The 21,914-nt window shown below is 39.3% G+C and overlaps 2 protein-coding genes across 2 annotated transcripts; both read left to right on the top strand.

Annotated features, from left to right (window-relative positions):
- The first annotated feature begins 5,509 nt into the window (after positions 1-5,509).
- ctsc (cathepsin C) lies at positions 5,510-13,340 on the top strand. Its single transcript, XM_056374940.1, has 8 exons — positions 5,510-6,069; positions 6,544-6,689; positions 7,775-7,929; positions 9,163-9,318; positions 9,545-9,663; positions 11,072-11,203; positions 11,512-11,744; positions 12,213-13,340. The coding sequence occupies exons 1-8, from the start codon at positions 5,910-5,912 to the stop codon at positions 12,477-12,479; spliced, it is 1,368 nt and encodes a 455-aa protein (XP_056230915.1). The 5' UTR covers positions 5,510-5,909; the 3' UTR covers positions 12,480-13,340.
- Positions 13,341-13,882: 542 nt separating this feature from the next.
- On the top strand, positions 13,883-21,714 carry rab38a (RAB38a, member RAS oncogene family). Its single transcript, XM_056374529.1, has 3 exons — positions 13,883-14,273; positions 18,118-18,398; positions 21,377-21,714. Exons 1-3 carry the CDS (start codon positions 14,072-14,074, stop codon positions 21,530-21,532), a joined length of 639 nt encoding a protein of 212 aa, XP_056230504.1. The 5' UTR covers positions 13,883-14,071; the 3' UTR covers positions 21,533-21,714.
- Positions 21,715-21,914: the final 200 nt, after the last annotated feature.

Genomic DNA, 21,914 nt, shown 5'->3' on the forward strand with positions numbered 1-21,914 from the left:
CCCCGTCTTTTCTGTCTTTTCATGCTCAATCATAACAATGAAAATTAAACAGTTATTTTAGTGTACTAAGTTACAGTATACAGAACATGCTGTCAACCCATCTTTGACCATGGACAGCCGAGGGTTACACACTTCTGGTAAGTTAATACCAAAAATAAATAGTGTTAAAATTTAAATTGATTAAAAAATTTAAATTGATTAAAAGTGGTCATATGTGACATCAACACTGGACATTCAACATAGCTGATGGTGAACATACCTAAGATTTCTTTTCTTCATTTGTAGACGCCAAAGTACAGCAGCGAGTGTTCTTGGGTGAGCCTCTACCTCTACAAGCCTTGCACAAATGAATTTGGGCAGTTTATCTCAACCTTCCTGGCAGATCCTCACAAGCTTTGTCAGACTGGATGTGAAGCATCTGTAAACTGCCATATTCAGGTGTCTCCACAGATGTTCTATGGGGTTTAGGTCTGGGCTTTTGGACGACTGTTGTCAAGCTGAAACATGAACCATCGCCCCAGTCTCAGTCAGGTCTTATGGACCCTGGAGCAGGTTCTCTTCAAGAATTTCTCTGTATTTGGCTGCATTCATCCTTTATTCTGACCAGCCTCCCTGTCCCACCAAATACAGGCCTTTCTTCTCAATGTCATTGTGAAATGTATTTTTTCTAATACTGCTACATTTTTGTGACTCAGTTTTTAGTGCTGCAGCAATCCCTGGCCTAATGTTGTCTTACATAACAAAGTCTCCAAAGAGTTCCTTTCAGTAAGATGTTGCAGCTTTTTCAATCTAGGAAAAATAGAGCACCGTTACCAGATTGTTTTTCTGAATCAGCAGATATACTGTAGGTATCATGGGAAAAGAAGTTGAATCAGTGCATCCCTGCTAGTGAATACCAGCTGCTGCTTCATAAATTGTACATAGCGCTGCATTTATGGGACCAAAACAGTGTTTTTCCACAGCATCATTTTAATTACATATTTTAAAAGCAATCATTATACAAAAAGTTTGAAAATAATTTGCAGAAAAATAACATCGACCCTCATTAGGGTTCAGGTATGGAGTCTCCAGCCTGGTTGGTTTTATTACATCCAGTAGTTGGACAAATTCCCAGTTTTAGAGCCCAAAATGAACTCAACAGTCTGTGAGTCTCTTGCCTACAGCACACATTGTTGTACCGAGTCAGTGGAAGCTGCTAGACATCACCTTGACAGCTCCGGTTATATTTGCTTCTCCCTCCATCTCCTTCAGTGTCGCAGTGACATGGCAGCCAGTATGACAGAGTGACATCAGCCGATGAATCGGCCCCTAAAAACATTTTATTCATTTAACTGAAGGCGTACGGGTCAAGAAAATGAAATTACCCTGCTATCTTTCATTCTCCTCTTTTATTTCCCTCTGTCACTCTGCTCCACCATTGTTTCTCTCTTCACCTTTCAGCACAGAAATCTCCAAATTGTTGCACTTGGCTCATTTTTCAAATAAATGGAAAGGATGAAAAGGCAATAAGCAAACAGCAGTAATACAAAAAAGGAGGAAAAAAATATACAAATAGATACGTTTGTCATAAAAGTGGAGGCAGTTTGGGCAGGAAATGCACATGCAATATGTGGACGAAGACATTCATCAGTCACTGATGGATTCAACAAGTATCACAACTGCATCAATATCTACTTCAGCAGTCTCCTGTGGGATTTTCACGTGTTGTTGTCTCTGAGTAATATGGATTGATTTAATGCTCAAAGACAACCACAGTCACCTCTGCATCTCAGGTTTGAATAAACAGTTTTAAGGGTTGAATATTGTGGGACTATACCATGAACATCATAGGTAGCTCATGTCATTGCCTGAAAAAACTCTGTTTTCTTGCCAAAAATAAGATGAGAAGATTGAGCTTTAGAGGTGTTGGAAGGCAGATTTTGTTACCTTCAGGCAAAACCAGGTTAGGTGTTTCCCTTTGATTCCAGCCTTTATGCTGGCTGCTGCTGGTGGCAGAGTCAGATTAACAGCTTTAAGAATGGTATCAATCTTCTCACCAAACTCTAAAATGAATAAGTGCATTTTCCAAAATGTTAAACATCGTCAGACTCGTGCAATCTCCACAACTATAATAATATCATCTATAAATGTTTCAGCTGACAGGTTTGATCTCTGATGTCTTAAAGGAGCTTTTTCTAAGTTTTGCTGTTGCCACATAGTTACCGTTAGCGTTAACAGGTGTTTACTAACCAGTCTTCAGCCATTGTTGCATTTACAATACAAGTGGTTAGAATTAGCTCTCTTGAGAAGCTCTACTTCTTCAGGACAGACTGGACGCTACAGTGACTCGGTATCGGAAAGTGTTGAGACAGGCCAACTGAGCTGGGGTTAGCTGGTTAGCATGCAAACTTCAATAGAAGTATAGAAGTGATAGAAATAGAAACAAAACACTTCTTGTCGAGTAAAGGAATTAAATTTGACGCTGAACTTGCAACGTGTCCTCTAGATTGATAGACATAACCAGGCTCCTCGCACCTGTGGGTGTTGTGGGTGTTGCAATGCTCGCACTTTCACAGAAACATGATTCCATGCCTTTGACTTGAAACATTTGCAAATAAATAAATGTGCTTGTATTGATGAAATTACTTTTACGTGCATAAAAAAAAGAAATTAATAAAACCAGGGGACACCAAGTAATCCTCATACACCGTCCCACAACATACATTTACTGTAATCAGTGTTGAGAGTTATTTGCATGCCTTGGTTTCAATGTAGTCAGATGGGCCCTATATATAAAGTCTGTGTGGGCAAGGGGTGTCATGGCAGCATGTGGTTAACAGTCAATGTCAGGCTTTGCATGCATGTGCATGGACATGTATATTTGCTGTGTATATACATAGTATGCATGTGTGGGCATGAGCATATGAAGATGGAAGGTGAAAACATTTCATTCCACAGCGCCCTGTTCTTTTTTGTGTAGGTGTATGCGTATGGCTGAGGTAACTGACCGTGAAGCCATTCCAGAGAACTTAATTTAAATGTGAAGGATGTAATATTAACACCACAAGGCTCGAGTGGCCAACCCCACTCTGTGATGGAGTGGCTCCACCCACACTGCCAACTTAATGAAATGCTGCTCTAGCATCCTTTTTCTGGCTGATCAATGTTGGTAACAAAGTACAGAAAAAGCAAAGAAAGGCAGCGACGTTAGTACAGCTGAGAGATGTTGTTAGACACAACATGAACAGTAAACCCTCTCAACTGTTAAAATCACTCCATCAAGTGGAACTAAAACATGATTTACACGCTAATAAATATTTTAATCAACGCTAATATTAATTTGGTTATCTCAGCCATATTTGCCCTTGAACAGCTGAAATGATTTCAAGGTGACACGAGCAACATGAGGAGCCTAATGGCTTTCAAATAGTGTGTTAATATATAAATGAACAGCAATTTAGTCACAGATGTTCAGCAGGTAATTCTTCAAAATACAGGGGTGATCAGGTGCAAACCGCTGCTGCGGCTTCAAGGAAGGGAGTTCCTTTTATGTGTTAGGGAGTGAGGAACTGTGCAGCGAATACAAAGAAGGAAAACACACATGAACGTATGCGTTGCTCACGCACATACTGTATTGTATACCTGTCGAACAGTGCTGTATCCAGAGCATTTTGACTGGGAAGGTGTATCACCTTATTGTGTTGATGAACTTGATGATATACGTACTTATTAGATCTGTGGTGGCCAACGAGATTGCCACAGTGGTCGAGTAAGTAATTTTTTAAGGAAAATGTGAATATTATTTGGTTCCGGCTTCTAAATTGTGACTATTTGTTGCTTTTCTCTGTATCTTTACACTGCAAATTTAATATTTTTGGATTTTTTTTTGTTGGACAAAACAAAACATTAAAAAAAAATCACATTACAAACTGTGATGGACATTTTCATATATAACATTTTATAGCCCAAATGAAAATTGATTAAAGTGTGTTTGTGTGTATATGAAGCAGATCTCAAACTTGTGTGTGTGTGTGTGTGTTGGGGAAACATGCAAAAGAAATTAAACAACACAGCAAGTTGTAAATATAGAGAGCAACAGCAAGGGAATGTAAGACTGGAAGGACTGAAGGAAAGGCATGACAAAAGAAGAGGAATTTGTGATACGTAGAGAGAGTAAACCCAGTAAGCAGGGAACAAATCTGTGGGTGCCGATATAACAGAACTGAAAGTCACTTCAGTTTTAATTTCCTGCCAGTGGAAGCGAGAACAATATCAAGATTGAAACATTAGTTTCAATGAGTCACTCTTAGAGGGAGCTCAGTGGGTTCAGGCTGTTAACATTCATAACATCATCCCTCCGTCTCTGTCTCTCTGCTCCCTGCTCCTCCAGTTTGTGTCATTGCATGGGCACATACAGACACACACACACGCTCATGGACTCGCACGCTCTCACATAAACGCAATGACATACACATGTGCCCACACTAATGCACACATACACTCACTGCCACACAAACACAGTGTAATGGCACTAATGAGACTGCATGACTAATACATCTTCAGTCCCTTCTTCAGATGAGTGCTTATTATGGTCTGTCAAGGAGATGAGTCAGTCTATGTCATGGTTACTATGGTGATCAAAGCCTCCAGCACTTCTCTTAAGTGCCCACTGGCTAAAATAAGCTCTTTAACCCCTTTAACAACAGACCTATCAGGATACAATGACACCTGCGTGCACACACACACACACACACACACACACACACACACACACACACACACACACACACACTCCCTTAGAAGAGAAGTGAAAATAAAATTCCCCCACTGAGCAGACTCAAAGGTGGAAAAAAACAAACTTATTGTTGTATTTACACAAACTAATGGAAAAGGTCATGTATTGGGCCTCAGATCACTCAGATCACCTCTGTGTCATCTGTCAGCTTTCTATGTGCAGAGCAATTTGCTGATTTTTTTCTTTTAACCAAGCTGTCTTTTGAAAACAACCATTATAACTATGAAGTTACTCTATAGTCAGCAGTGAATTGATATTTCAGATGCTTATTAATCATCATCATTTTGTCTAATCACTGACTAATTATCTATAAAATGTGACGTACTGCATTGTTGGATTGTTAACCTGAAATAGTGGACATTCCATGGGTTTTTGCTTAAATTTACACAAAAAGGATGTGCGCACTCAAATAAATGGTGAGTTTCCAGTTCAATCAACATAGATTTAGTATTAAGGAATGTATATCAGTTTCAACAATAAATTAATCAGTAGTCTAACTATAAAAAAAATATTAAAACAAAATAGTTAAGTAACTATAATGTGTTACAATACACCTTTTACACTATTACCTGCAATCAGTTTACACAAGCAACCTGATTCCGGATTTTACAAAGCATCACCCTCAAAGTCATTATGTCTACTGCGCATGCTCGGCTGGCCAGTCATATGACAAGGTAAGCGAAACCAAAAAGCGAAGCAGTCGCAAACAAGAGCGTCACTGTCTTGTGCGTCCGTGTTCGCTCAGTTTATCTCGGTAGAAAGAAATCATTAGCGAATACTGCGAGCAAGTAGACATGTTATTAAAAAAGAAAAATATATGAAACGGTGGTGTGAAAATAGTCTTGTATAAGTAATAATATCTAAAGTAAAATGCCGAGAATGTTAGCTAGTTGGAGAAACTGCTAGCTAGTAGTGCGCATGTGTGTTGAACTTTTTGTCTTCAACGATTCATCTTGACATACAACTCTTTGGTAAAGTTTCAGTTTGCATAAATAGCGGGCAGAGGACAGGGTTCAACCGAGGAGCGTTGTTTAATTTGTAAGCTTTTTTCTGTAGCCGCGGAGCTGCCTGAGTAGTACTTTAAGTGTGTGTACATGAGTGTGTGTGTGTGCAGGTAATCTAGCTGTGTGTGGAAATGAGGCTGAGCGGTGTGCTAGTGTGTGTGTTCCTGCTTTGGGTTGAAGGGTCCTGGGGTGACACACCGGCCAACTGCACCTATGAAGAGCTGGTGGGAACATGGGTGTTCCAGGTGTCCAAAGGAGGGCACGACAAGACCCTCAACTGCTCCACCGAAGGTAATAATACCCTTAACCTCCACCCACCCACCCCTTGACACCACAGGAAATATCTTTCCCCCCATGGGACTGACCAGTAAGGATGAAGCAGTTTCGCAATTTGAAAATTATGTGGCATGTTAGGTCCTGTGGTTTGTGGGTTTTCAGTTAACACGGAAACTGCAACAGATGATTCACAGATTACTTCCTTATTTTGTAATCTGCTTAAAATGAAAACCTTAAATTTACAAATAACTTTGCTTTGGATATGTCTAACATGCACCTGTTACAGTCTGTGTGTGTGTGTGTGTGTCGTAGCTTGTTTCAGTGATTCCCTATCACTTATTATTATAATTGTGACCCGCCAAAAGACTGCAGATGAAAATTTGCTTTAAACTAAACTCTGGGATAACATTGATTGTAAAAGAATGTAAAATGACTACTTGAATCATCGCCTGAAGTTAAACCCTTGTTTGTTGTGGTGTTCCTCCCCAGCTATAGGTGACAGCTCCGTGACTGTGACACTGGAGAAACTGTCTGTAGCCACAGACGAGCTGGGGAACACCGGCTTCTTTACCATCATCTACAACCAGGGCTTTGAAGTGGTCATTAATGGGTACAAATGGTTTGCCTTCTTCAAGGTAAGATGAGTTGACATAAGTCATTTATTTGAGTGATCATTTCAGTATGGTAATCCTGTAAAAAAAAAAAAAAAAAAAAAAAAAAAACTATCATTGCCTCAAGTTTTCACTACAGTCTGCTGAAAATGCTTGCTGCAGAGTTCTTAAAATCATTATCTAGGTAGTATTGTATGTTAGTTATTATTATTATTATTATTATTATTATTAGTTAGCCCACCTCCTGTATTCAACTGTATGGGTTTTCCTTATTGTTGCTCAACAACATTTCATTCAAATATTAATATGCATTGTTATTAATGTCCATGAGCTGTTCATTGTCCTTGAGTCATAGCCCTACTCATCTCAAATTAAGTTAGTTCATAAAGGTAATCTCTTCGCTCTAAACGATGTCAAAAAACACCAAAGAAGTTGTTCTGTGCGTTAACAATTGCCCAAGCTATATTTTTAAACATTCCCTGACATTAAGCTTTAGTTTCACTATCACTCAGTTTCCTGTCCCTTCACTTGATATGACTCCGTCTGTAACACTTGGAGCAGGCTGAAATATGCACCATATTCAAGATTAATCTCTCAGTCATGTGTTACTTCTCCTCACTCACATGACACTGAGTAGAACGAAGTGTCATGGCCCATCTGTCTGTGTTATGGTTTGTCCACGTCTAGTTCAACTTCTCCATTCTTGGGACTTGTTTTAGCTTAGTGGAGCAATATGAGTAGAACGGGGAGATTTTGTGGCTTTAAACTTGTTCAGGATCTTGTAATTCCATTTTAAATTTATAACTCATAATGTGCCAAAAATAGATTTTAACTTTTTTTTTTATATATATATATATATATATAAAAATATATATATATATATATATATATATATATATAATATATATATATATATATATATTATATATATATATATATAATATATATATATATATATATATAATATATATTATATATATATATATATATATATATATATATATATATATAATATATATATATATATATATATATTATATATATATATATATATATATATATATATAAAAATCACAAGCCCTAATCTATTTGTCTCCCTACACTTTCAGTATACTCAGGAGGGCCTTAAGGTGACCAGCTACTGTGACCAGACCCTGCCAGGGTGGGTCCATGATGTCCTGGGAAACAACTGGGCCTGTTTTGTAGGGAAGAGAGTGAAAGCAGTACCACCCCGTACAGATTACAAACCACTTTTCAGCAGCAGGTATGTCAATTATGATAGCTTGGTACATAACCAATAAAGACAAACTAATGAGTGTGTCATTAAAACTTTTAGTCACTAACTCGGAAAGAGGCAAAACGTCTCCACACCTTCACACTTCAAACTGTATCATGCTGTTTTCTTCACACAGAGGAAGCTCACAATTGCTGCTGAAAAGTTTATACTTGGTTGTATTAATCTGTAGGTAACACCTCCTTCCAGTATGAAATGTGAAACTTTGCACCCATGGTAATGATTTACACTTGTGTTAAAATAAGTGGATTTTAAATGGCAACACTACCGTCAAGGCTGCACCCTCCTACTAAAAGGAGTAGGATCTTTCCTGAACAATTCTGTAGCTGATGGTGTGATCATTGTAGGTCTGCTTTATCTTAGTCTGGATGAAAATGACTTGTATTGGGAGTGTACTCCACTACCCTCCCTAGGAACCTAGGTGCAGGCTCTTATTGGAATAATCTTCAGCACTCAAGGGAACAATTTAGCCTGAAACTGTTTTACAAAGCTGTTCTTGTTCCTGACATCAGTGTGAATAACTGGAAAATATCTGTGCAAGGCTTTATTATCCAAGTTAGACTTGCACTCAGAAGATGTAATGCATAGAGGACCACACTGAGTGGCCGTCTTAATTATTAAAAACCAAAAAATGTCACACTATGTATTAGTGGCATGGACATTAATAAGGATACATATTAGTATTTGAATGACATGATGGTGAGCAACAATTAGGAAAACCCATGCAGTTGAATGCAGGAGGTGGGCTAACTAATAAGAACATGTAACACTTTCATGTCACGCTGTCCCATACAGCACTATTGCAATGAATATCGGTTGTTGTGCTGGCAGTAATGTTATAGGAGTTGGTAAATAAAATTGTAGAGTTCTACCTTTTTTTATGAGGTCGAACACAACAGCAGCACAGTATAACAAGGAAACAAAATGTAACCAAGTCCCATCAATAAAAACAGTACAAGCTTCACAAGGTGGTTTTATTGTAGCTCTGCTATACTGTATAATTTCATTAAACTGTCAGGTGTATTTTGTCAAAGCTGTATATGTTAACCAACTAACATTTACAAAACACTGATTCATCTCAGCAATTGCGTTCAGTGTGTTTTTTTTGTTTTGTTTGTTTGTTTGTTTGTTTTTTTTTTCCCTCTTTGTGTGGCATTTCCTTTTTTTTACAAATAACCTTGTGTGACATTATTCACCCTGCAGGCTGCTGCAGAAACCGTACAAACTCAACCTGGATTTCATTGATTCCATCAACTCGGTTCAGAGTTCCTGGAAGGCTGCTCCCTACCCAGAGCATGAACAGTACACTCTACAGGAGCTGCACTACAGAGCAGGAGGGCCCGCTTCCCGTATCCCTATGTGAGCATTTACTTGACTTTCCCATTCTTCAACAGAGCCCCTCAGGTGTCATGGAGAGGAAAACATTGTACATAAACTACTAATTTGTGCTTCTAAAACAATTAACTACTGAGCTCAAAATTATTGTTGTTGTTGTTGTTGTTGTTGCACTTCTCTTCCCTATTAGAATTTCTCATTATTTTGCAATGAAAAATACTGTTGTGATCAAATGTGGTTTTTACTTTAGGCGTGTTCGCCCTATGGCTGTAAGAGCTGAAGTAGCCAAGATGGCGGCAGCTCTACCTGAGTACTGGGATTGGAGAAACGTTGACGGCGTTGACTTTGTCAGCCCTGTGCGAAACCAAGGTGACATTAATTTTTAACATCATTTAATTTTTTTTTTCTTTTTACTGCTGAGTTGGTTAATTCAGAACATCCCAAAAACCAATTTGAAGGGGACAGGAATTGCTGTATGTTACCTGTGCACACATGATATCACAAATGTGGACGCGAACATAAATCAGAAGACTTGCAGGATCAGAGCCATACCTTTACACTGGAGCAGCTGTCAGTAAGGGCAGAGACTGAACAGCAGCCTGCCAGCTACTTTGCTTCCCTCTTGGCAGGTCTGGGTCTGCTTTCTGCTCTCGTCCTGTGTTTCTGCACAGCCTAGTGTGTGAGTGGAGAGATTATGTGTGCCGAGTGTCTGAGAGAGGGCCTCTGTAGGGCTGGGTTTAAGCATCTGGAGAGGGCTGAAGTGTTTCAATAGAAGACCTCTAAGCCCCTGTACAGTGCTGTGGAGCTTATTTTGCTCTGTTACGAGCCAGGTGGATTTTGTAGGTTCCATTTCAGTTCACAAAAATTGGTAGGCTTGAGGACAAATTGATCGTTTCAGCGCTGACTAAAGGGAAGGTGCAGGTGTAACTGGCATTGGAGCAAATGAAAGCTTCATCATAAATCCTATGAGAAAGCTCTTGTGACATTGTTTTGTATGAGAAAGCCCTTAACTCTTGTCACATTTTCTCCAGAATCATCTCAGACACAGATTAAATCTTTTATATTAGGGCAGTGAAATCATTTCATTTCACTAACATACACCTCTAATTTAAATGACTGGTTCTTACACCTTATTTGTCTTGAGACCTATGGTCTGTGATCCAAATAAAACCGTTCTTGGTGTCAACCTCACTTGAGTGATTATTACTATTAAACCGCCCTGCAGCCTCTGTTCTCTGACCCAATTTGTTTCTGCAGAGCTGTTTATTAAGAACCTGGTGTCTCACTATGGATGGTAACCAGTGTCTTTAATCAGTGTATCTGTCTCTGTGCTTTGTTCCATTATTATGCATTACAACTAATGTAGATAAGTGTACTCAAGCAGGAGCATTACAGGAACTTCAGTCATTAGAGTACATGACAATAATGGTACCTTTGTACTATTAAAATGCAGAGTTACCAGTGTATAAGGGTTTAATTGTAGGGGTGTTGAACTTGTCTAAATATAGTGTGTGTGTGTGTGTGTGTGTGTGTTGTTTTTGATTGATGTCAGAGGTATAGAAAAACATCAGGAGAAAATTTTTGAAGCATCCATTAATATAATGCTGTCCAGTACAACACCACCACTTGTTATAGCCTCAGAAATGATGAGAGTTAGACAATTTAAAAAAACAAAAAAAAACAAACAAACATTAAAATCGTCACAAGGTTCAGATTTATTCCAGTACTCTTGTGTTGCACAGCACTGTGATAACTCTAGTGTAAATCTGTGTCTCAGCATCATGTGGTAGCTGCTACTCCTTTGCCTCCATGGGAATGCTGGAATCTCGCGTTCGAATCGTCACCAACAACAGTGAGACTCCAATCCTCAGCCCTCAACAAGTGGTCTCCTGCTCTGAATATTCTCAAGGTAAACTTTAAAAAATTTAAATGATGTACTGCTCTATGTAGAAGACTCTGGGCTTCCTTGCTTCCTAATCAGAACATGTAGTGTTCAAGTGGTTTTTTTTTTAAAGTGAATCTTAACTGTCCTTAGAAACTCAAGAAGTTTCACAACAACCCTTTTTTTTTTTCCCTCCAATTCTGAAGAGTTCTGATAAAAGCCTCATTATTTTTTTACCATCTTGGACCACATAAGAGATTTCAACTTGTAAGAACGTCGCAACAACCTCCAGAAACATTACAAACCACATCTAACATCCATCTCTTCTCTTTAAGGTTGTGATGGTGGCTTCCCATACCTGATTGGGAAATATGTCCAGGATTTCGGCGTTGTGGATGAGTCATGCTTTCCATATGTTGCAAAGAACACTCCGTGTGGCGTCCCTCAAAATTGCGGCCGCATGTACACAGCGGAATACAACTACGTCGGTGGGTTTTATGGCGGCTGCAGTGAGACGACCATGATGTTGGAACTGGTTAAGAGTGGGCCCATGGCAGTGGCCTTTGAGGTACTGCTTGATATAGCTGTTCACTGTTTCCTAACTGCTATTCCTATACATGCACTTTGTGTTTACTTTTGCTCTGTCAATGGAGCCTAGAGTTTAAGTTGAGTTTGGCGTGCATTGTCAGAAACTGCTGTATTCCCATTTTTTTTTTTTTTTTTTAGATTACTTTCTTAGTCCCTCTAATTTCATATATAGAATTATGTTACCCACTCTTGATGTAAGTTATTAATTCATTGGAATTTAAGGTTTAACTTAACCTGTTAAGATGGCAAAAATGCTAACAGAGCAACAACTGGTACAAGTATTCCTCATTAAATATTTTGAACCATTATTTAGAAAATTGAACCTTATTTGTCTTAATGAAACTTTTTCTGTACTTTATTGTTGAGAACTTGGGAGACCTTTGTACTTCATAGCTATATCTTGAATTTAACACAAAGTGAAAAGTAAATTGACCCGTTCCTTTCACAGGTCTACCCTGACTTCATGCACTATAAGGAGGGCATCTACCACCACACAGGCCTGGCAGACCCCTTCAATCCCTTCGAGCTGACCAACCACGCTGTGCTGCTGGTGGGGTACGGCCGCTGCCACAAGACCGGACAGAAGTACTGGATTGTTAAGAACAGCTGGGGCACCAGCTGGGGCGAGAGCGGCTACTTCAGAATCCGCCGGGGAAGTGATGAGTGTGCTATTGAGAGCATCGCAGTCGCAGCCAAACCTATCCCCAAACTGTAAACTCAGGATGGGAGGAGTGGGTGACCTGATGAGTTTCAATAGTGCAACTTAGTTTTTTTTTCCTTCCGTGTAGCTTTGGTGTTTTCAGTGTGCACTTGCGCAGTTGAAAATTTAAGCTGGAATGGCTGTTGATTTTAATATTCCATATGACTACAAAATATACTAAAGTGAAATCCACCCAAAACCAAAAGTAGCAAGTTTTGTCAGTGGACCCAACCAATGTAACATGTAATGACAGACAAGACAACATCCAATTACTAGTATGGAAATTGGATTCCACATTAGTTAAAAAGATAAATACGGACACAGAAACTTCTGTTCAGTTTCTAAAAGTACTGACACATCCTGAACACCTTGCTGCCTTTATTTTTTTATTTTTATTTTTTCAGCAGTCACTGATTAGCTGTCTGTGGATGATTTAATTCAAGCTGTAACTGCCGACACTGACTTGGAATCAAAATGGATTGGTACATACTTTGACAAATCACGATGGGTTGTAAATTGTAGCTGTAGCATTTTTTTTTTTTTTTTTTTTTGAAGGGAATTCGCAACTGAGGAGTCAGCATTTGTGTTTGTCTGTCAAATGCAGGACCTTGATTCTTTGTCTCAGGGAAGCACTTTGGAGAATTTAAGTATCTTCTGTCCTTGCATCAAAATTTAAACCGTGACTGCCATGTTCCTCTGTGGGGTAGATTTGTTTCCAAATGGAGCATTTAATAGGGATTATTTAATGAATGTAAGGGATGACTAGTGCCTTTATTCTGCCTCCCATTTACCCCTATGTTTTTATGTAAGCATTTGTTCTACATTATATTGTGAGATGTTTTTTAAATCTGATGGAATAAAAGCATTTCAAGATCATTGGGGTTTGTTTGCATGTTTTTGTTTTTCAAGACCACAGTTACATTCTTGGATGTTAGATTTTGTGTCTTCTTGTATCGTTGGGCAAACGGCAAATATACACACAAACAAAATGCACCATGAGAGGATAAAATGGTGAATGACTCGTGACCAGAAAAAATAGTAAAATCTACCAGCTAACTTTTTATTTATTTGGGCAAATTCTATAATTCAATTTCCATATTTAATTAATGAAATGTAATGAACTGAGGCTCTGACTAACAGTGGAAAAAGGTAAGTACATTTACTCAAGCTCTATAATTAAGTTATGAGGTAGTCTACTTGTTGCATGAGTAATTCCATTTAACACTTCAGTTTAATTTCTTATTTTCTTTTACTTACTTACTTACTTTCTTTTCATCGATTATACTACCCAACAGTGTGTTTCTCAACCAGCCACAACATTAAAATGTTATTTGATAAGAACATTCTGCTGACTGTAATCTCAAGTACTTTTTTTTTTTTTTTTTTTTTTTTTTTCTTTTTAAATACAGTGGGCTGTTCCCCTGCGTGAGTCACAAGGTCCAGACGTCTCTGCTCCACTTCCCTCTGTGGGCCAGGGCGTACCTCACCTCCCCTTCCCACTGCCAGCACTCGAGTTCCCTCGCTGTCCTGTGCTGCTCCCCTTTCATCCCCCGGTCCTCTCCTCTCTACGGTGGATTCATGCTCAGCTCTCGCCCTCCTCGGTCGCCATGCAGAACAACCACCACAAGGAGCATCTCTATAAGATTCTTGTGATAGGGGACCTCGGGGTCGGTAAGACCAGCATCATCAAGCGGTATGTCCATCACAACTTCAGCCCCAACTACCGAGCCACCATCGGGGTGGACTTCGCTCTCAAGGTCCTCAACTGGGACCAGGAGACGGTGCGCCTGCAGCTGTGGGACATCGCAGGTACAGTCCAACTTTGACACTCGGCTCACATGAAAAAGCAGCTGTAGAAGACCAAAGAACATTTTTGTAAAAAAAAAAAAAAGTGAAATTCCCCAGACATGGTAGTTTCCTCTGACTCAGACTTTACTTTACATGTTTTTGAAGTGATCCACAGCCTGAGAGAAGATTTGATATCTTGTGTAGGGATTTTTAAAGAAGTAGCCCATATGACAGGACTGACACACTGGCCAAAAATAGATGGATTCGTTTATTGGTTATAATTGAAAATCCCTTTTAAGTAAAATTAGCTTAAGGTTACATTTGGAAAATCCATTAATGTTAGTGTCAAGTTATTGTCGTGATGGAAATTATGTTCACATTTATTTTGTTGTTTTTTCAAATGTTACAAGATTAAATGAATCTGCTTAACAATCTCACAGTGAAGTGGCTTTCATGAAAATCAATTTTTCTCATGGTTAATGCATGCCACGTTTGTTTAGAGACAAAGATAACCCAATCATAAATGAAATCAAAACTAGAGGCTTTTTTTTTTATCTCACTAAATATATGATAAATTATTGAAAGTCAGAGAATATGAGGCCTGAGAAAAAAACACAGACATGTGGATTACTGACATCAAGGGTGTTTGAGTTACAGTGATCCAGAAAATGAGCATTTGATAATTTTGTCACAGTTGTTATTTTACCATGTCCGTAGACTGATGATGTTCAGGGTCACCCAGGCCTAATGTCCCTCATGTGTACCAGCTGACCTGTTGGCATTACTCACTTCACATCATTTGGCTACGCATTTCTGCTATTACATGCATTTTATTCTCACTCCTGAGTAAAAACACACATATACAGAGAAGCCATGAAGCAGGAAAAGAAAGGTTTCCTTTGAGGAGCAAAAATCACACACTGTAAAGGTTATGATTATTATTACATACATTTTGTTGATATTAAATTAAAACCATACAAACTATACCTTTATAAACCAAATGTATTTAAAACTGCTTATTTCTGTATGGCAGTACACTAAAAATCATTTACTCTTGTTAAGATTAAATTTATGTCATCATTTAGACATAAAATACTCTCCTTGCTGAGTGTCACATGACCTTAGGAAAGAGCATCATGACACCACATGATATAACAGAAAGCAGTCATGGCAACAGTCTGACATTTTATGATTGTTTTTAGTATAAACCACTGTATCAGCTGGTTGGTTGGCCATAAAAATGACATAATCATATCTGATTTGGAGCCAAATACTGTACGAGCACATGTTTCAAGCCCTTAACAAAACACAAGCATATTTATTATATTAAAGTTGTAATTTTTCCTGCTCTGAAAGTAGTCAGAGGACAAACATATAGGATGTCTCTTTACCTAAATTTATACAATCACATATTGATCCATTCAGTTATTCCAACAAACATTTATACATTATCAGTAGCTCAATCTTGCCCCTAGCTGGCTCTCATTTCTTCCCTGCAATCTACTGAACTGTGTGACCATCTCCCTTTATATGATACTCTGAGTGTGGAAGGGTCTGTTCGATAAGAGGACGGAAATGTATGAGAACGAGAAATGAAATTCTCATCTCCTTCCTTGTGAGTATTGAATACTTTGATTGCCCTTGGCGAACACAGAAATCAGAAATAATGGCGGCTTTTGACTGTGATGCTGTTGGGTAAGATAACAAACCTAAAGGCTACAGCAGTCTCATCTCACATGAGTGTCGGCTGAGGTTTAGAAGAATCCTCTGACCTGCTGCTCTCTCCCCTCCTGTGCGCCCTCTCCAGTAAGCACAAGCAGTCATGTGTCTTGAACTCATGTGAGGGAGATTTGAGGCCCAAGCTCTTGTATACAGAAAGCTTTTATTGTGAACTAATGATGAGTGTCTCCCTCAGAGAAAACTGCTATATGTCTTGTACTGTATGTGCTTCCAACAAAGGCCCTGAAGTTATAGACACTCTGAGGTGGGAAAACATGAACTGTGTAATTTAGATGAGCTCTGTAGATTACAGTATCCTCCATTAGGTGAAGATTGTGTCAAATAAACAAATATGCAGATTATTTTCCCTTTTTAAAGTTAATTAAATTTGCATTTGGCATCTATAAGGCGCATCCAAAAAATGATCTGTTGTTTCTTGCATTTTCTTTTACCCAGCACTGCTGTAGATTTGTTTGAGAATTTGATGATGGACTGAAGTTTTCTCATGCCACAGATGTAATAACTCACTTGCTGCTCCTGTGCGGTTCCCAAGACAAATAACAACTTCAGCCATTTTATTTTTGTCCGTTATTTTTCTGTGGCCTCTGCCAACACCGCAACAGGGCTATAGCTGCACAGGCCTGTACATGAAGATGTGAGTGAGGTGGGGTTTGGGGCTATGCCGCTATGATATACTGTTCAGCCTTTTAAAATCCCATAGTTATTGATGTTGAGCTGTGGAATTTGATATTTAGACTCAATACCAAGAGGAACTTTTGGGCATTGACTCATCACAGATGAATTACTGCCACATTTCATCCCGTTTAATGAATCCATTCATCTTCTTACCATGAGGACTGTGGTCTTACATAAACAAACAGTTTTCTGCCAAAGTTAGACAGCTTTGGTTGTTTCACATAACAGCTTTATGAGTTTGTGTTTTTGTCTGTCTTCTCACTGGTGTAAAGTCAGCAAGGCTCAGTCTCAAAAAGGCAGTCAAACATTTCTGTGCACCAATCTGGATTTACCAACATTTGAATCAAACTCAAATGGAGCAAATTAACTGAGTTTTTACTAGTTAAACTCTTAATTGATAACACTTTAGGGTGTATTTTTCTGAACTTTAACTTCAATTTTTGCTTATTTAGTCACATGTAATTTTAAGGTTATGTTAGAGAAACACTTTAATATCATTGCCTAATAAACACTAGTGTGTTTGAGCTTGTACAGAAAGCTGGAAACATGGTTTTCACTCTCTAAATGATAATAATACTTTACTATAATACATCATAATATAATTCTGTCCTTCTGATACTGTATGTCCTTGAACAAGACACACATCCTCCCAGGTGTTCTACACCTGACCCTGAGCTCTGATCCACCTGTGCTAGAGAGCAGGTGAATAGAAAATCTTCCTCCTGGCCTCAGTACTGTAACATGTGAATGAACTCCACTCCTCTTCACCACAATGTAACCTGCTTTTGGAAGAACCAGCTTAAGTTTTGGGTGAGCCCACATGGTGAAAGTGTCTGTCAGCCACAAGCTGATTATATTCTGCAACTGTGCCGCTGGTACCGATGGTGCTCTAGCGAGGTTATGGATGGGAAAATCAGTGTGGATACAACATTCCAACAGGGCTTATCGAATTAATTTTACCCTCAGGAATTTCTGCAGACAAGTTCACAGGCAGGCGCACACACATACACACCAAAGTCACCTCTCTCCTCCTCCCATCCTGCCTCTATCTGTGTCTGCATCTTATCTCTCTCACTCTCTTTCTGCAGCTCTTTCAACAGTAAAAACATGCATGTAAATGAGTGTGTGGAGGTATGGAGGAGGTGAGGTATGTAGAGAATGTGCACATGGTGGCACATATCAGACCGGAGTGTGATAAAAATGAGTAAGGCAGATGATTCGTATTGAAGAGTCTGTGTCTGTTTGCTGCTAAAGTGACACTGCATCACTTCCATCTTTCTGTGCGTGGCGTAATGCAGGTGATCTCCTGTGTTCGGGAGCAAAATGAAAATAATTTGTCTACGTGCATCAACACAAGTTTAAAAAATTGTAAACCTTCACAGTGATACCAAATGATAATGCTTTTATTTTTTTGTGTGCACGTGTATCTTTGTTTGTGTGTGTCTTCCAGGTCAGGAGAGGTTTGGCAACATGACTCGCGTGTACTACCGTGAGGCCATGGGCGCCTTCATCGTGTTTGACGTCACAAGGCCTGCCTCCTTTGAGGCCGTCACCAAATGGAAGGAGGACTTGGATTCCAAACTTACACTTCCCAATGGGAAAAATGTGGCCACTGTGCTTTTGGCGAATAAATGTGACCAGGGTCGGGATGTACTGACTAATAACGGAATAAAGATGGAGCAGTTCTGCCAGGAGAACGGCTTTGTGGGATGGTACGAGACGTCTGCTAAGGTAAGAAAGATGGGATACATTCACACGGGCACACTCACACTCATAAATACAAAGCAGTAACATAGCAAGCAGGAGGGTGCTGTGAATACAAAGACCAGCCTTCAACCGGAGCTCTGAGGTTCAAGCCCCTGTGTCAGCAGGCATGCCCTTCCTTTTCAAATGTCCTTGAAAAGCAGCTGACTCCCTACAAACTCGACTGTATAAGACCCACCACCTGATCACCCTGTGGAGATGCCACCACAGAGACACATTCAGGATGTGAAGAAATCCTTTAAAAGTGCTGAGTTTAACAGACTTTTGGTCTGTTGAGTATTTGCATATGAATAAAGCCTCCATCGTTGAGCTCTGCTGCGTTTTCACAGAGCTGTCTCACAGCACACATTCCTCCCATGTTATCCCAGGTCGGCTGCTCTGGCATCAGGTGCTTCATCATACAGAAAGAACGTCCAGAAATTTTTGAGACGATGTATCAGTCCACTGTTTTCTATTCACTGGCACAGATCTTAAAGGAGAAGTTCAACCTTTTGAATATGTGATTATTTGCTTCCTTGTCAAGAGTTAGATGAGAAAATGCCACTCTCATGTCATGTGTTAAATATAGAACTGAAGCTTGGAGTTGATTAAAAATAGTACAGAGCCATGTTGCCAGTTTATGCGTGTTTTAGTCCGTTTCAAACCCATGTAACGTTTGCAGTCTGAACAGGACAAGTGTTTTGTAGAGCGAGAAAGCAAACAGATAAATACATATGAAAACTGAAAATATGAAACACAAAGTTTAAGATATAAAACGAATAAACCTTGTAAAAAGTTTTAATCAACGACAGTGACAGTACAGTATGATTCAGAGCTCACTGACGCAGACAGAAATGCAGTGGCTTTCAGTTGAGCTGAGGATTCACCCACCTACACACTAACACACTGACACACCAGCACAAGCCCCGATTATAGCAGCTAATGTGGAGCAGGAATCTCACAGCTGGATGGCAAGAAAAGAAAATAGACTAAGACGTGCACACAGACACACACAAGCACACATGCATTCAAACTTTTAATGCATCTATATACAACACAAAAGCTGCACTCAAATTTGACCAGAATTGAAATACTCTCCAATATGGTGCTGTATAAAAAGTGTGCTTTTGTTTTGTGTCCTCACCGAGGCAGAAACACCATCCTCTAATTTTTTCAAATTTGAATCTGAATTGAAAGAGATGGAAGTGGCAGTCTGGGGTGTTTTTCTGAATACCAAACAGAGAAACAGACCAAGAAACAGTTGATGGAGGCAGCCGAAAATAGTGATGACCAACAATAATTGCTGCACTGAAAGAACGATAAGAGCAGCTAAGATAAATTGAGGATTTAAGCTGTTGAAATTGAGGCAGAAAACCAGTAAAGGAAGTGAGAGGATTTACTTAGAAGCAACACAAGCAGCCATGTGACATTCATGAAAAATCATAGATGGTCACACAATTGGAGCAGGTATGTGAAAAATTCTAGTTACACCAGTAACCCAGGTCTGCTGCCTCTTTCAGCTTCATCATATTTGTAACATGTTTGTACAGGAAAACATATACTTTCTTTTGCAGCTGAATTAGGGTCTAAAGTCTGAAGTGTCTCACCTGATGTAAGAATTATTTCAAACTTTTATCCTAAACAATGTTGGATGTACTTTGTATTCATGAGAATGCAGAGGAAAGAAGTGAAGCTGGCGGTTCTTGTTGTGGTTGTTGTTTTATTTTGGTTCAGAAGAATCTTTTTTTTTCCAGATCTAACGGTAAGGATGACACATCACGACATGGCACACACAGAAGAGTTTGTGTGTGTGAGGAGTTCAGGGCGCTGCAGACGGCACCATGTCACATTCTACTGAGCACACTGTTAGATCTTTACTGCTCCTGCAGCACACTTCTCATTAGAAATGAGTGGATGTGTGTGTGTGTGTGGATGTGTGTGCGCGCGCGTGCATGTTTCTTTCTCGTCAATAATTGTTGCTCGTTCTCTCCTCGTGTGAACCTCACCCAGGGTCATTTCTGTAGTTTTTACTCAGCTGTCAGCTCTGGTCCAAGTCGCTCTAAATCTTTCGAATGGATGCTGTCTAATCCCTGGGTGTTGTCAAAAGTGGACATTTTGTATTTGTGTTTTATTTTAATGGTTAGAGAAGGTTTGTAAATCAGCTAAGACAGCTTTCCCATGATTATCATGTAGCTGTATAATATTGCCTGTAATAATCGGGCATCCATCCACATACAATATAACCACAACATTACTTTTTCCAGACCTTTGTTGCATGTTTTCCCCCTCTCTACACCCTGCTCCCTGTCTGTTTCCAATTAAGGCAAAGTTTCCTCAGAATAACTTGGTAATGGCACAATAGAAAATACCATCACCCAAAAATAACATTCACAGGAAAATTAAGTGCAGTAGTGCAAAAATATGTATAGTTGTAACTAATCTGCAGTGTACAGAGAACAGAAGAGAATGAGCAGCACTTCAGGCATTTATTTCTATCTTACAAAAATAATTCTCTTGTTAGTATTGTTTATTTAAAACATTATATTACCTAGGCACAACTTTGATTCTCTCCTGTTAACATCAACTCCAGCTACTCAGCTGTCACAGAAAGCATTCAAATGTTCAAACTGAATTATTAAATACAATTTGGGTTTTAATCTGCATATTAATGGTGGATGTGACTCTTTGCTTGGACTGTACTGTTAGCATTTGTATTTGATGGTGTTTGTTGCCATAAGAGAGAAATTAACAAGTCCAAAGTCAGGAGGCATTATTTGTATGCAAGAGCATGTAAGGCACTAAGATTTAATCTTAGTGATTTTGCATGTGTAGACATACTGAAGATAAAAAATGAATAAATAATTGCTCTTTTTGTTGCTTCCTCCTCTTCTCTCTCCCTCCACACCTTTTCATACTCCCACCTCTCTTTCTTGTTTCTTTGTTCTTTTACTTTTTCCTCTCCTCAGGAAAACATCAACATTGATGAAGCAGCCAACTGCTTGGTGAAACACATCATTGCCAGTGAGAAAGACATGCTCCAATCAGAAGTCTCCGACACCATCACCCCCCAATTAGAGAAGGACAAAGGTGGGACATGCTCCTCCTGCTTCAGATCCCAGTAACAGCTCCTGACAGCTGGATGTCCTTTTGTATCTCATTACACACAAAGTCGAGTTTGTCTGTGAGCTAGAGACAGAGAGAGAACTACTTTGGCTGTTTTTGAGGAAGAATGTATGGGTGCCAACACTTGTCTTCTTCTGGTAGATTGGTGTGTGTGTGTGTGTGTGTGTGTGTGTGTGTGTGTGTGTGTTGTGTGTGTGTGTGTGTGTGTGGTGTGTGTGTGTGTGTGTGTGTGTGTGTGTGTGTGAGGGTGTGTGTGTGTAAGGGTGTGTGTGACGGTGTGTGTGAGGGTGTGTGGATGACAGTGTGGCAGCTGGCTCAAAGAATAGATGGACTGAAACAGAGAGAGAAAAGGAGGTGGATGCAGCTGTGTGTGTGTGTGTG

This window comes from Seriola aureovittata, chromosome 4 (assembly GCF_021018895.1).
Source record: "Seriola aureovittata isolate HTS-2021-v1 ecotype China chromosome 4, ASM2101889v1, whole genome shotgun sequence".
Lineage (NCBI taxonomy): Eukaryota > Metazoa > Chordata > Actinopteri > Carangiformes > Carangidae > Seriola > Seriola aureovittata.

Excerpts from the sequence above, each read along its gene's own strand:
- rab38a (XM_056374529.1), top strand. The coding sequence starts at position 14,072 with ATGCAGAACAACCACCACAAGGAGCATCTCTATAAGATTCTTGTGATA. Across the intron at positions 14,274-18,117 it reads GCAGCTGTGGGACATCGCAG|GTCAGGAGAGGTTTGGCAAC; the intron begins GTACAGTCCAAC and ends TGTGTCTTCCAG. Across the intron at positions 18,399-21,376 it reads GGTACGAGACGTCTGCTAAG|GAAAACATCAACATTGATGA; the intron begins GTAAGAAAGATG and ends TCCTCTCCTCAG.
- ctsc (XM_056374940.1), top strand. The coding sequence starts at position 5,910 with ATGAGGCTGAGCGGTGTGCTAGTGTGTGTGTTCCTGCTTTGGGTTGAA. Across the intron at positions 6,690-7,774 it reads AATGGTTTGCCTTCTTCAAG|TATACTCAGGAGGGCCTTAA; the intron begins GTAAGATGAGTT and ends CTACACTTTCAG. Across the intron at positions 11,745-12,212 it reads CCATGGCAGTGGCCTTTGAG|GTCTACCCTGACTTCATGCA; the intron begins GTACTGCTTGAT and ends TTCCTTTCACAG.